The sequence below is a fragment of the Haemaphysalis longicornis genome, unplaced genomic scaffold (assembly GCF_048455015.1).
Source record: "Haemaphysalis longicornis isolate Haplotype H1 unplaced genomic scaffold, Haemaphysalis longicornis Haplotype H1 scaffold_681, whole genome shotgun sequence".
Lineage (NCBI taxonomy): Eukaryota > Metazoa > Arthropoda > Arachnida > Ixodida > Ixodidae > Haemaphysalis > Haemaphysalis longicornis.
The window spans coordinates 45,976-60,930 of NW_027526420.1; the positions used below are offsets into that span (position 1 = coordinate 45,976).

The 14,955-nt window shown below is 49.0% G+C and overlaps 3 protein-coding genes across 5 annotated transcripts in view; 1 reads left to right on the plus strand and 2 right to left on the minus strand.

Moving 5' to 3' along the window:
- LOC144144280 (phosphatidate cytidylyltransferase, mitochondrial-like) overlaps window positions 1-5,527 on the plus strand; it is a 39,225-nt gene extending 33,698 nt beyond the window's left edge. For both annotated transcript variants that reach the window (XM_077675643.1, XM_077675642.1), the window contains exons 8-9: window positions 833-907; window positions 4,832-5,527. In XM_077675643.1, coding sequence (XP_077531769.1) covers window positions 833-907; window positions 4,832-4,845 — 89 coding nt within the window. In that variant the 3' untranslated portion in view covers window positions 4,846-5,527. The remainder of the gene's footprint in view (window positions 1-832; window positions 908-4,831) is intronic.
- A 140-nt stretch (window positions 5,528-5,667) lies between these two features.
- Window positions 5,668-14,910, minus strand: LOC144144282 (uncharacterized). Of its 2 annotated transcripts, none has more exons than XM_077675644.1 (7): window positions 10,529-10,709; window positions 9,214-9,399; window positions 8,627-8,701; window positions 8,427-8,537; window positions 8,211-8,282; window positions 8,054-8,114; window positions 5,668-6,726 (listed from the first exon to the last, which is right to left on the minus strand). In XM_077675644.1, the coding sequence occupies exons 1-7, from the start codon at window positions 10,584-10,586 to the stop codon at window positions 6,369-6,371; spliced, it is 921 nt and encodes a 306-aa protein (XP_077531770.1). In that variant the 5' UTR covers window positions 10,587-10,709; the 3' UTR covers window positions 5,668-6,368. The 2 variants fall into 2 exon arrangements, with proteins under 2 accessions (XP_077531770.1, XP_077531771.1); XM_077675645.1 differs by lacking the exon at window positions 10,529-10,709 and adding an exon at window positions 14,742-14,910 and having other exon boundaries at window positions 5,693-6,726.
- LOC144144279 (uncharacterized) lies at window positions 10,753-14,747 on the minus strand. Its single transcript, XM_077675641.1, has one exon. It carries the CDS (start codon window positions 14,648-14,650, stop codon window positions 12,191-12,193), a length of 2,460 nt encoding a protein of 819 aa, XP_077531767.1. The 5' UTR covers window positions 14,651-14,747; the 3' UTR covers window positions 10,753-12,190.
- Window positions 14,911-14,955: the final 45 nt, after the last annotated feature.

Sequence of the window (14,955 nt, forward strand, 5' to 3'; positions counted from 1 at the left end):
AACAACAGGGCGAATAGATCTGGGCCTTCCCCCCCCCTCTGAAATTTCTGGCCTTACTGAGAGCAGCCGACTGCTGTATCAAATCTTATTGTTGGCCACTCATGGCTTACCGCAAGCTCTGCACAGGCCTGTGAGGCACATAATTTGGTTATGTCAGTCCATAGTGACTTCGCCTTGTGGCCACCGTAGACTGTTGGGATCAAGGTCAGGGTGTGTGATGATGGTGTAATGTTTGAGTGTGTGTGTGTGGGTGCAAGCCCTTGTATGTTAACAGCACAAGAGGGCAGACGGCGTGGCCTTTGAAATTGGGATTATTAGTAGCGAGAGAGTGCTTTGCATTAGAAGAATGGGGAAGTTGCCAAGCTAATCTTTTGTGGCTTTCCTTTTTCTTTTTTCCTTTGCTCTTTGACCGTTTCAAAGATGGGCGAAACGATTAACAACTGAAAAATTTCCTGGCAGGATTACAACGTCCGTTTGTTCCTAATCTGCCATTCCACTTTTGTACCCTTTGCACAGTGGGGACTCAGGCCAACTTTACGTGGGATCACAGTTTTTCAGCCACTCAAAATTAAAAGCCGCCGTATGCGGTTAGATTGTTGAGAGGAAAAAAAAAGGAGATGCACTTTTTTTTGTTTTCATCGCAGAACGTGTGCTTAGACAAGAGCATTTCAACTTAGTTTAGGTAAGGGCAGTTAAAATAATCTCGATTTTCTTGCTTCTACGTGGTTTAGATAAGCGCAGAGGGAGGCATGTTTCTAACAGTGATAGTGTGTTGGCTTCGCCGAGGACTTGTCGTAACAGTTGTATCTCACCCTCACTTCCTTGTCTTCAGGGCTGTGGAGCGCCATTCACTACGGCGGCAAGAAGGTCATCAAAATGCTGAAGAGCCTGACCACAGTACAACCAAGTGAGGCTCTTTTTTTTTTTTTTGCACCTGGCAAGGCTTACCACGCATCACACTGTAGCCGTGGCTCTGCCAGGAAGGTCTACCTGAGTGTGTGTGTTAAAGCACACCAGAAAGCCCACTGGCAGATTCGTTTAGCTCTTATTACAGCAAAGCTGTTAGCCTCTCGTTGGTCGGGAAATTTCGTGTCGGAAAGAAAAATCCCAGGCAGGACCCAGCAATTCTCGACCAAGACACCGAGCGCATGCGTCAGGTTAGGCAGGCTTACAGCATAGAGATCAGTAGTCGTTTTAGTAAAGAAAGCCAAAATACGAGCATGAAACTGCATGATGGATGATAAGGCCCTTTGAACAACAGGAACACCTTCTGACGCTGTCCTGGTAAAGATTAGGTTGCAGCTGCTTTCAAAAGGGCCGTTTGACGTCATTTGAGGCGCTCGTGTGAAGGGAAAACTGCGTAAACTCATTCAGTTCATTCTAAGACTGCTATAGGTAGACCACGGAAAGACACCAGAGGAATGGCGTGAATACAGTGCTTGACAAAAGGAACGAATTCGTCTTGCTCAACAGCGTCACAGGCAAAACCTAGCAGTTCTCGCCCAGGAAGCCCAGTGCAATTGACAACATACCTCCCATCAGCATGTGTGGTGTTTGATACAGCTTCGCTGGACATTCACGTTCTCGGGGTGGGACCGTGGCCAATTTTTTAGTTGTGGCCGTGTTATGTAGTTACCATATTTTCGCGTGTATAACCCGCCCCTGCATATAATCTGCACCCCCAATTTCAGCCTGCCAGAAAAGCAAAAAAATCCTGACGTGTTGCCCGCACATTTGATACGAGAAAGGCTGCACCAAAGCGGCTGCTCAAGCAACACACAGCATACTATGTAGACAGAAAAAGCATATATTAAGCAAGTAGAATGCACTGACTGCAAGGCGAAAGTCTCAGTTCACTGATAAAATTCAGTTAGTGTGCGCTTGTTCTTGTATTTTCTTCCTTGTCCCTGTATGTTTTGCGCAATCGCTGCCATGGAAGGCCTAGTCAGTGTTACTGCGTAGGAGCTTCACGGCACAACACACTTTGCTGTGAAGTTGTAACATAACCCACATAGGGAGGCTATGATACTGCTGCAAGCCTGCAGAATGTTTGAATTTAGAGATGTATAAAAATTTGTCTCCAAGTTTTCGTCATGAAAATGTCTCTGCTTGATTTGTGAAATTCCTAGTGTTGTGTCGATATCCAGTGGCCCAGATGACCTCAAAAGAGAAGCCATGGTGCTACTTATTTGGCTCTAAAGAGACCCTGAGGTTTAATGTCAATTTGTAGATCAGGGGTCGGCAAACTTTCGAGGCAGAAGGCCGAGTTATCCTATGAATATAAAAGTTTGTAGAACCTTCCAAGTAGGAATTGTCAGATTGTGCGTACACATTCTGTCTAGGGGCCCATCTACACACACACACCTATACAGTAGACTCTTGATAAACGGAACTTCAAGGGACCGAAAAAATTAGTTCCGTTTAACAGCAGTTTCGTTTACTGAGATAGATGTGTGAAAGTGGAAATTTATGTGCATACACACTCTTAAAATACCATTCCATGGAACTCTAAGCACTAGAAGGTGAATGTAGCTGATAGGTTCTCAGAAAGCAGGAAAACAAGAGGTTTAGGCTCAGCATTCACAAAGTTGATTTGGCAACAATGAGTCGCTGTGCACTACAAAATGCATCAATTATTTTTGTTTGAGTCTTTGCAACTGCATCTTTCTCTCATTTTCTCCTTTAATATGTACCGCTGTCCTTTCTTTCCCTTTCATTTCACGTATCCCCTCCCCCCTGAGTAGGGTAGCCAACCGGACAGTATTCTGGTTAACCTCCCTGCCTTTCCTGTACTATTCCTTCCTTCCTTCCTTCACGGAGGCTAGAGGGCTCGACTTCGTGAGTGCTTACGAGCCACCAAATTTGAAAGACGGCAACGCGGTAATGTAGCGCGAATAGAACGATGGCATGAATGAGGCAGCAGGAGCTGAGACCTGTAACATCGGACGTCTTGTTGCATTCGTTGCGCTAACATGGCTCACCACGAACGAGACGAGGCTTACAAGGCCAATGAGGCTAAAAAAAAACATGGAGGAAGAAAAAAAAGGGGGGGGCCGGAACCGTAAAAATCTGATTCTCATGCCAATGGGTTTCACAAGAGCTCGATCCATTTCTGGTTCCGTTTATACGGCGACGCTAAAATTTTAGTTCCGATTACCGAGAGTTTTTTTACGCTATCTGAATACAAAACCAACCAACTTACAGGCTCCTGTTCCGTTTTAAGCGGCAATTCCGTTTAAGCGATTTCCGTTTATCGAGATTCTACTGTATACGTATGTTTGCCTTGGAGGCCCTGAAGCATTTTATTGAAGGGGCTTATTATCTATTAAGGGTCCTTATTAGATACCCCATATGGCCCATGCATACTTATACGGAGACTCGTTTCATGCATTACAGATTTCTTGGGGGAAGGCCCCAAGGAATGCTTATGCATTAATGTGTTTGCAAAGTAAACTCTTGTGTGCGTCTTGTCTCTCTTGAATTTTCAGTTTTCTTCGCCTATTTTTACACGTAGGCATTATGAGCTCAATTTTCTTTAATTGCTTCAGTTCATCTTCTTCTTATTGGGGGATGACAGTATAACCCCTATGAAAAGAGAATAGAATACTGAATGTGTTGTTTGAGCCCCCGTCAGCGAGCTAAAAATGAGCACCCTGACAACGGAATTACGGCAGCCTTTTTGGAAGCAGTCCATTAGTTTTACGGAAAGTTTTCTCTGGGAGTCAAGGCTAGCTTGTGAACCAATAGTGAAAGGAGCCATGGAGAGAAAATACAACTTCGTTTAATTTGAAAGAACTTGGATTCAGCATCTCACTCAGCTTCATTACAGCCACAAAAGATGTTTTTTTAACGAAAAAAAAAGCAAGAAGCATTTAAAGGAGCCATGAAGACAAAATACAAGTTGGGTTTATTAAAAAGACGGCTTAGTCCCGATAACAATGATACCAATATCATCGCAATCTTCGAACAAATAACGGAGATATGAACGAAAACGTGTGAAGCCGTGGCGACCCCCTAGCCAATTTCCCGCAACTTTTCTATGACGTCACGGAACCTTGTTTGTGCGATTGGCGGCCGCCTAACTGACCTGTGGCGACGACACATGACTGGATGTTTGTAATGGGGCCTCCAGTTTCATTTGACCGCGTCACTTGAATGCTAACGTGCAGTTAACGCACTGAAAATTGTGTTTTATTCTTGGCCCGTATGACGTCATTCTTGCTCATAACACGTCACTGTGGCGCAAAATTTGAAAGTTTTTAAATACTTCTTGCTTTTTTTTCGTTAAAAAAACATCTTTTGTGGCTGTAATGGAGCTGAGTGAGATACTGAATCCTAGTTCTTTCAAATTAAACGAAGTTGTATTTTCTCTTCATGGCTCCTTTAAAAACTTTTACAGTGACGTGTTATGAGCAAGAATGACGTCATACGGGCCAACAATAAAACACAATTTTCAATGCGTTAACGGCACGTTAACATTAAAGTGATGAGGTCAAATGGAACTAGAGGCCCCATTACAGACGTCCAGTCATGTGTCGTCGCGACAGGTCAGTTAGGCGGCCGCCAATCGCACAAACAAGGTTCTGTGACATCATAGAAAAGTTGCGGGAAATCAGCTAGGGGGTCGCGACTGCTTCACACGTTTTCTTTAATATCTCCGTTATTTGTTCGAAGATTGCGATGATATTGGTATCATTGTTATCGGGACTAAGCAGTCTTTCTAATAAACCCAACTTGTATTTTGTCTTCATGGCTCCTTTAACTCACTACCACACGCCACACACCACTCTCACCATAAACCCATCTGACCTTATTCTTTTTGCCATTGCAGGTCTCAAGACATAATGGCTCCTCCCCTCCAGAGACGGACCAGGCCCCACCATTTCGTCAGCAGTCTGGCATTACTTCCGTGCACACACATGCCACCACCTGCCACCACGTCAGCAGTTCATCGTGTTTACTGTTACCGTTGTTTGCCCACAAGACTGTGATAGTTTTACGTTTGCCACACATTAGTCTCACAATCGGCCCACCCACCGTCGCGACACGCATTCTTTCATTTCATTGCGTCCAGAGTGGACAATTTGCACCGGCTAGTTCAGAAAGACGAACCCTATAGTGTGTCATGGAGACATATCGGTTGGTAGTCTCTTAATCCCTGTTACACAGCGCGGTTATTTTAGTTACACGAATTGGCCACAAATCCAGTTTTTCCGAGTGAAGTATAAAGTATATGTCACAAGATGTTTTGAGAATGCTTTATATTCCCTCCTGCTCATTTGTTTTAGTGACATTACATTCAGAGAACTTGTTTGATTGAAATGACATTTAGCTGTCATCGTCTATTAGTCAGGAGCATTCGTGTTTGGCTTCAAAAGCAGCCACGGAGCGCTGTTCTTACTTTGACATTTGTGGGTGCGTTTTTTAATACTTTCGATAAGCGAAGGAACAGGAAGATTATTGACTTAATTCACACACACACGCATGCTGATTGAAGTACTCGGAATAAAGATGCGCTTGTTTCGAAGTTGTTTTGAGTCTTTCCTCCTTCATTCTTCAATCCTACCTTTGTAGTTTTTAAAACGGTGAAAGGGCCACTCATTCGAAGGAAAGTTTATTTTCTTGAAGGAAGCTTTGCTGGAAAGAGACAGCCACCAATGTTGAGATCAGCCACAGGCTTTATTGGCAGAAAGTTTGTGATAAACCAAACAGTCTTTTGTTGAAATTTGCGAGTTGGTCATTCGTAGCTAGCTGTTGGCTTGAATACACTGTCTAAGCGAGTTGAGATTGTGAATCTGTAATCATAGCAAGCCTGGCTTAATGTAGAGTGTATAAGTGTTATCTTGAGTAATAGGGAACGCACACAATAACGGGTAATTTTATTGCTTGCAAATGCTTTTGCAGTTTCAAGACCAGTTGGCACCTACATAACCTCGAAAGGCCTTGTTTTAAAGCGACCGTGAAGACAAAGTACAAGTTTAGTTCGTTGTGAGGGGAAAGTGCGCTGTAAAATGTGCCCGCGTCTTGTTAAGGCGAACTCAAAAGGAGTAAATAAGTTGTTTGTTTTATCGAAAAATTCATCTTAAGCAGATGTTTCTTGGGTTCTGCTTACTAAAATCAAGAGTCTGTTAGTCTTCGTGAATTACCCTTAACCGAGCTTGCAAACAAACGTTGACCACTAGTTTTTCTTCATTGGCAAGAGAGGTGTGCAGGCTGTTTTTCAGGGCACTTTTTTTTCCCATTTTAATCTTGCTACGCCACAAAGTAGCTGAGATTCAAGAAGATCCTGGATGATTCGTAAAACTTAGCGATTTGTGTACATGGGACGCATTCTTCGCGAACGCTCCATTCCCCGCTCACTTAACGGGCTACTTGTGCTCCACGACCTTGGCATCCACAGCACAGACATCATCTAGGATTGTCGGAGGCTCCAGAACGGCGCACTCGTGTTCCAGCAAGTGATTGACAAAGGCGATGTCGGATATCACGTCTGGGTTTGAGCCGTGGCTGTGGTCTGCTTGTCCGTCGGCTTGTGACGGCTGAAGCCACCCGGCTCGCGGGGAAATGCGGCTGTGGAAGAGAGCCGCCGTGTCGTCGGTTGTGAACGTGACAGTGTCGTCGGTGTCGTCCTCGTCGTCTGCAGAGACCGGCAGGACCGGTCCGTCCGGTCGCTCCTCTGGGGGCAGTCCGGGGATTTTTCGGCCGCAGAGGCGAGCAAGGTTTCGCCTGGGCAATAGGGTTACGGTAGTTATCACATATTCATAAATTGATTGATTGATTGATTGATAGATTGATGGCGTGCAATGAAGGTTTGGAAAGATGTTAAAGCAGCCATAGAGAGAAAGGTGCTTGGCATCAACACTTGAAACTTGGCCGAGAGGCATCTTAGCTCAAATTAAGTGAACCGCCGCGGTGGCTCAGTGGCTAAGGCGTTGCGCTGCTGAGCACGAGGTCGCGGGTTCGATTCCCGGCTGCGGCAACCGCTTTTCTGATGGAGCCAAAAAGCAAAAACACCCTGTGTACGAGATTTCGGCACACATTAAAGATCCCCAGGTGGTCAAAATTAATCCGGAGCCCTCCACTACGGCGCGCCTCATCGCCTGCGCTGTGTCGGCGCGTTAAAACCCTACAATCAATCAATCAATCAAATTAAGTGTGGGAGTTAAATTGTACTTTCAATGCTTAGGGTTATACAGTACGCAGATGACATGTCTGAGTGGATGCTTAGGACTTGATAAGGAGTAGTGGAAAACAAAAAGTGGCAAAGCAAACTGGAGAGCTGGGAGGATGGGAGGTTTAGAAAAACTTTTGGAGAAATAACGACCAATGTTTGTGCTGCTGATAGTAATGTTGGTGATCAAGTCCCAGAGCTGCCTTTTTGCTCTTGTTTAACAAACCATCATTTACCCCCTGTGGGAAGAGCACTAGCTTGAAGCTATGCATTGTATGAATTAAAGCTTTATTCTGCGGTGATTGAGTTCACTCAGCTGGCAGGCGGTGTAATGACCATTTCTCTTGTTTGTTTACTGGTGTTATTCTTTGTGGTTAATTATTATTATTAACTGGCCGTGCAAAGCTTCCCCAGCTTGAGCATGAGCCCACTTCTGTGTGTAAGTTTCTTGAAACACTTAAAGTTTAATGACTAAGGAAGCAACGGATAAACTTTCAAATCCTGTTTTTTTTCTGCCTTGACTACTTGCAAAATTGTAAGTTGCGTTGTCAAGTAGTATGGGCGATATAAAGAAGCAACTGCCCAAAATTATTTGCTGGAATGATTCTGACTGTTTGTTAGATTTATGTGCAATGTAACACAGGCGAGCAAGGCTTGGGAGTTCTAACATTTTGAAGTGCAGAGGTGTGCTGCCTGACACAAAAGCGTAGAACAGGGTGAATTACACATTGTGGTGAATACAAAATTCACCCTGTTCTACATTTTTGTGTCAGGCAGCGCACCTCTGCACTTCAAAAAAGAAAACAATAGCCACATTATCAGGTAGGGTTTCACACAGGTTATCTGGTTTTGGGGATAGAAAAGAGACGTGTTTTACGTTACCTTTTCCAATACAGCAGTGATGAGACTACGCCCACAATGAACACGACCGTCAGGACATCAACTGGAGAAATTCACATGAACAGCAGTTAGTAGCTATTTTCTTTTGTTGTTGTTAAATGAAGTAATAAATAAAAATAAGTTTAACATGAAAACTTGCATAAGATTAGTTCCCAGGTCAAGTGCCAGTCGTTGCCTGCTTGCGTCTGCTTGGAAGTTCGTGGGGGGAGGTCTAAAGAATCAATTGGAGGAGCACATTATTCCACTTGCTACAAATAAAAAGAAAAGCCGTTGCAAGCAGATCGCCGTGTCAGCTGATCTTCAAGCTGCCGTTATCGCAATAAAGCCAAGCAGAAAGAGAGCGTTTTGATCTCACCCGTCTTGTCACTGATGTTAAAAATGGACACTTCGCAGAGCTTCGTTACGCTATGTATGTCGACTCCCCGGACCTTGTAGGAAGGCTCGCCGCTGTAGATCCACACATTATCTGCGGGCCGATCAGAAGCCAAATTTAGTGTGTTGCATCGACGTAGCAGCATCGGCTACGTCGTTTGAGTACGCTATTCAACTGCGCACCTTCTATGTCGTCCTGTTCAGCTGTTGGGAAACCATTGCTGTTGTTTGCAAGCAGGTAATAAACGACATTTGGTCCTGAAAAAAAGAGGTAATAGTTACCGTCGGCAGCGAGCGCATTTTGAATTTCGCGGGGCAATGTGACGTCACTCGTCCTGCTTTGACTGCCTCTGAGGTCAAATGTCTTTTACTAGCTTACCCTATGTCTGAGGCAAAAAAGTTGTTCAGCGTTGACAGCTGCAATTATAATTATTTCAATAGCCAATTAGCTATGGACAAGGCCGCTGAGCAGAAAAGCTTTTTGCTGTAACCTGTAACTGTAATTTCACGGGAAGGGGGGGGGGGGGGGGGTAGCACGCCCCCTCTTACGGATTTTTACGACCCCAAGTGGGGTTACTGGGGTAGTTGATAAAGTAATTTTATAATTACAATTTTAACCGAGGTCTTAACTATTTTAACTCGTCACATGACGAGCCGCTCTTAACAGGGAACAGGTGAAGCGCGTTGATAAGGCAGTTGATACACTTCAAAGACATTCAAGGTGATTCAAGTCCCTCCCTTTAGGATCTGCAATAAACTAGCTCTCTCACTTGGTTCCGAGACGACCCTAGTAAGGCCGCCGTCGACTGGGTGGTCGAGGTAGACCCGCACGGATCCCAGAGTCTCGTTCACCTCTGAAGGCATCGAGAAGCAGCTGTTGTCGTCAGAGTCCCATATGAGCGGGGCATTGTCGCTGACGAAGTCTTCATGCCAAAGCACCACCAGTCTGTACGGGACTGTGCGACCGAAAAAGTTTATTTGTACTTACGTGCAGCGCCCGCTTTACGTGAAAAGAATGGGCAGAAACGCTGGGGCTCTTCGATTTACCGTCTCGGACTCACCGCGGATAGCCCGCGGGTAGTCCGAGGATCCCCCGAAGCCATAGGGATACATGGGAAAATCGAATGCCGGACTGCTTCTCGGGGAGTCCGCGGCGAGTCCGAGACTGTAAATCGAAGAGCCCCGCTGTTACATAGCAGATGCCCACGTCACCGTCTGCAAGCACCAAAAATGGCCGACGAAGCTCCACGGCTTCAATTTGACGATTCATTTAGACTCGATACTTTATTGCTTAGCTTCAACAAAAGATAATACGTTTTAGTTTAGCACACGTCCCCTACTTCACAGCTGCGCGTACAATAAGTGCAGGCCTCGTGCGGAGCTTTTAAGGTCACTGGCGTGCTACTGCAGTGACCGTGTATGGCCAACGCCATCTAGTAAAAGTGGTGATGGCATGGCCCCGATTGCTTTACAAGAGTGCGGAAGCTCATTTGCAGTACAGAGGCTGTCGAAGTCATGCATTCACAAGTGAACTCTATTTATCTGCTCTGCCCCGCTCCCAAGATGAACTGAAATTTTTACAAATATTTTGCCAATGCTAGCTTAACCCCAGAGACATTCCGTAAATGGTACACTCCATCCCTGCCACCTCGACGTCCCTTCTGCGCCTCCCTCCGGCTCGCCAATCCCCAGCACCTAATTTGGCACTGTCCGAAATTTATGCGTTACAGAACTTTCAACCCTCCTCCTCCTCATACATCGATCCTCGAACACTGGAAACCTCCACGCTGACTCAATTGCGCACTACTCTCTAGAAGGCGGTCTAGCGCGAGCAGTTAGGGCCGAGCCTGCTCTCCTCACCCCACGGGGCCTCTTGCGCGCCTTCGTAACCAGCTTCCAACTTAAAAACTGTCCACATCGCACCTACTCAAATTTCACCCTCATGACCTAGCGTATTCCTGATGTAATAAAGGCTCTTATTCAGGAACCCAGCCTTTCCAGTGTACCACTTGCACAAGTTACTGCTCATGAGCAAAGCCAAGCATAGTTGATCTAGCACGCAAGCTATGGTTAAACACTGCTTACCGCCGAGACAGCGAACGGCGTACAGGCCTTGGAGCGCCAACAGTGCTTCTAAAAGCATCTCGACCAAATGAACTCTCGACAAAAGGCGCTATGGTGCAGACTTATTACGGTATCAAGCGGTTCATTTCCTCGATGGCCAGACTTCCTGCCTCCCCTTATGAAGGTCAGATAAGGCGGCAGCCAAAGCCACCGCGCAGACGGAAGTGAAGACAGAGCCAGAGTGGTACGGGGTGGATGATGTTTATTCAGGACCTCTTGAAGGGATTCCCAGGTGGGTGGGTGGGCTAGCCGGTTGCTGAAAATGAAACGCTCAAAGAGAATTAGCGGCACAGCAATGCATGCACTTGCCAGAGAAACTACGTAAGGCTAATAATGCCCTTTCAACTTGGTTAGCTAGGCTGGAAACTACAAAAGCTGGGCATGTGACATGGAAGATTTATGCCCAACTAGTGGTGCACATTCGTTTGTACAAAAAAAAAAAAAAAAGGTACACTACCTTATTTCCCAAAAGAAGTCGCGTTTATTCAAGTAGCACAACTCTGAGACGGGCAATGGCACAACAGCGACAACCCAACAAAAGGCAACAGCACACTACTGAAATCCAGCAAAAGCATTTTGATCAAGTTAAATAATCGTAGCGCAACTTCATGGCGGCAGGGACAGTTTAAAGTTGATCGAAATGCCTTTGCTGCTTTGGTACACAACACAATGACAAATGAGGCAATGGCAATGCAAACAAAAGTAACAATGCTACCGTTACCGATTTTCGGTTGCTGAAAGAAGAGGGATGGGGGAAAAAAAAAAATCTAGGGTACACGACGCAGACTTTCCGAAAAATCCGCTTTTTTTACGAAAGTGCGCGACGATGCCGATGCAGGAAAAAACAGCCAACGCCGACAGTGACGAAATATGCAGCATCCAGGCGGTCATGCTTTTGAATTATTTACATGTTTGCGTACAGAATGATTTTGAACTTGCATCTCTCTCTCTCGAGAAAGGGGTCGTTTTAAATTGAGGGGGACATCACTTTTTTCGCAGTCTTCCGCACTCTCTCCGGTACACAATTGTTGAAAACATTTTTGTTGAACATTGCAGAAATCATTGGTTTTGCTGAACACACATTCGCCGAGACCGTTTCGAAGGAATCGTTTTCACCGAAGGTCCCATTGCAGTCATACACACAAGCTTTTGCCTTCGATTCCATGCATATGCAATACATTTTGCTGGTTAAAAACAATACTCCAGCTGCCGTAATGTTTGGAATGACATGAGGAGGCCTGTGATCCATTTTTCAGCCTAAGGCATCTTCATTTTGCAATCGCACATTGCCTCATTGAAGGAAAGAAACAATCTCTGCAGCAGGTGCAGTACACAGCGCCCTTTTTTTTCTCGGTTCTTGGTTACGACATGATTTCAGGCGACAAGACCTAGATGACAAGAAATGGAAGGCCGGCGGCAGCCTACATCATTTTCCGTCGGGCTTTCAATTTCGTCGATGCTCACATAAGAGGAACCACCGCCACTGCCCAAACAATAACAACAAAAGAGGTAACGGGTGGTGGGTTCACATTTTCAACAACAGGCATGCTTGCTTCTGCCCGAGGTAACCGCGCTGCCGGGGCTGACGTAAACCTCTTTCGTGCAACACAGAAGTGCATGTCTTCAGTAGCGCCTAACCCCGCCGCCGCCACCGCCCATGTACCGGTTTCCGGCGCCACCAAAGCTTCCGCCACCCAAGCCGGAGTGGGCCATCATGCCGCCAGCTCCCGAGCTGTAGCCCTGAGATCCCTGGCCCATCGATCCCCCGCTAATGGCCCCGCGTGCTCCCATTCCCCCTCCCGCCGACCAGCGGTCCGGCTGCGAGGACCATGATTGGTTATCAGGCTTGCGACCGGCTTCCGAGCTCCACGATCCGCCGCCCACCCCCGAGGAAGAGTAGCCGCCACTGCCCCGTGCCCCAGAGCTCCAGTGATCACCCCCGCCGCCGGTCGCCTGCGGACCGCCAAATCTGGCTCCGGCCCCATACGCTCCGCCGGCTGCGGAGAAACCCTCCTTCGATGGAAACCGCGGATCCATCCTCCGCACCGGCGGCGACTCGCGAGGCACCCGGTCCCTGGGGACCCTGCGGAACTCTCTGTCCCCACCAAAGTCACCGGGCCGGTCAAAGCGCCGGTCGTCTCGGTCGGTGCCACGATCATAGTCTCGTCCGGGGCCCAAGTGGGGCCGCTTGCGGTCCCTCCAGAAGGCATCGCCACCGGCCTCCATGCGCGGCGGCCCGCCAACCATCACGCCACCGCCAGGCTCCTCGTCGTACGGTCGCTTGATTGGCCGCCGCATCAAGCCGGGCCCCTCACCAAACTCGGCGGCCCGGCCCATCTTTCGCTGCCGAAGCTCCTCGCGTTCCCGCTGGATGCGCTCCCGTTCAAGGCGCTGCTTCTCGCGCTCGAGACGCAAGAGTTCCAGACGCTCCCGCTCGAGCTTTTCGCGCTCCACGCGGAGGCGCTCACGTTCACGCTCAATGCGGAAGGCCTCCTCACGCTGCCTGCGCTCAAGCTCCCTCTGGCGGAAAGACGCGGCTTCGTCCATGTTGCGGCGGAACGGCTCCCGGTCCCTGAAGTCGGTGCCCATGCGGCCGCGGAATGGTCCCCGGAAGAAGGGCCTCCGGATAAACGGACGCCTGAAGCCTCGGATCGACCGGAAGCCCCGGATGAATGGGCTGCGGAAGAAACGGCCGCGCCCGAAACGTTCGCGTGAGCGGCTTCGACTGCGTCGCCGCTCCTTGTCGTCCCTGTGCTTTCTGTCTTTGCCCTTTCCTTCCTCATCGCCTTCCTCCTCCTCAGCCTCTTCCTTTTCTTCCACTGCTTCCTCTGCAGCCTCTTCATCCTCGGCCTTATCAGCGTCACCGTCTTTTGCAGCCGCTTTCTTTTCTGCAGCCTCTTTGGCCTTTGCCTTGGTAGCTGCCTTTGCCTTCGGGGTGGTCTCTTTCCCCTCCTTGGCCGCTGCTGACTTGGCAGTGGCCGCAGTGGTGCCTGCTGCGGCTGCAGTCTTGGCTTCGGACTTGCGCAGAGCACCTCCAGGCTCGTGCTTTGTGCGCTCGACAGAAATCATCTTTCCGTGAAGCTCCGTGCGATGCAAGTGCTGGATGCACTTGGTAGCCTCCTCTGCGGTGCTCATGGTCATAAAGCCGTAGCAGCGTGCTCCGGGCGTCTTGGCGTTGGTGACAATCTTAGCCGAGGTTACCTTGCCGTGCTTGCCGAACAGCGCTTTCAGGTCGGCGGCCCGCGTCGTGTTGGCCAGCCCAGTCACCCACAGATTTCGGATCGGCTCCTTGTCTGCGGCCGCGGCTTTGGCGGTCGCTTTGACGGCCTTGCCGCCGGCTGCCTTGGTTTTCGCGGCAGCCTTTTTGGGCTCGGCTTTGGCTCCCTCGCCGGCTTCCTTCTTGGCCGCCTCGGCCTTTTTCGCGGCTGCCGTCTTGGTAGCGCCGCTCGGCTTAGCGGTCTCGCCCTCGGCGCCCTCTTTGGCCGTGGCGGACTCGTCTTCCTCGATGTCCGCGTCCAAGTCGTGATTGTCGTCCGCGTGGACGATCAGCGCCTGTTCAGCCTCCTGGCCACCGTCTTCGTCCTCCTTGGCGTTCTTTTTCTCCTCCTTAGACTCATCGTCATCACCGGCCGCTTCTTTCTCGTCCTCCTTGGGTTCGGCCTCGCCGTTGTTCACCTTCTCTTCGCCGCAGTCGGCCTCTTCTTCCTCCTCCTCGTCGATCGTCTCTATCTCAGCCTCCTCCTCTTCCTCAGACTCGCCGCCCTCGTGCGCGTCCTCGTTACTCTGAGTCTCCTCATCCTGGGCCAACTTCTTGTTCACGCGCTTAGTGACCGGCTTCTTGGCTCCCGACACCGGCGTCGCCGGCTTCACCGGCGAAGCAGCCTCGGCCGGCACCTCAAACTCGAACGTATCGACGTCTTCGCCCTCGTCCCGAAGGGCGTGCGACAAGCGTTCGATGAGCGCGGCCTTCACGCCCGTTTTGTCCAGTCCGCGCTTCTCCAGCTCGCTGCGCAGCTCAATCACTCGTAGCTCGGACATTGTTTTCTTTGTCGTTAGGCCTACGCTATCTGCCGTCGGAGCCATCTTGGCTCGTCGCAGTCGCAACCGCCGCTCCTACGGCGCACACAACAACCAGGAAAAAGTCGCCCACGAAGGGTAACGCACCAACACGCACCTGTGCCGAGGCCCTGGGCCCAGGGGGTCGTCGTCGGGTTAGTGGCGGCAGCAGAAATGGCACTGTTCAGAACGAATACCGGCCACGACGAACTGCGCGCAACGCGGACACCAAGAAAGTTCCACGCACGCTATCGCAATGGCGTCCGCCGACTCGTCGCAGATTGTGATTGGTCGGCTGCGTTGATGGCGCTGCTCCAACCAGGCGCCCAGCG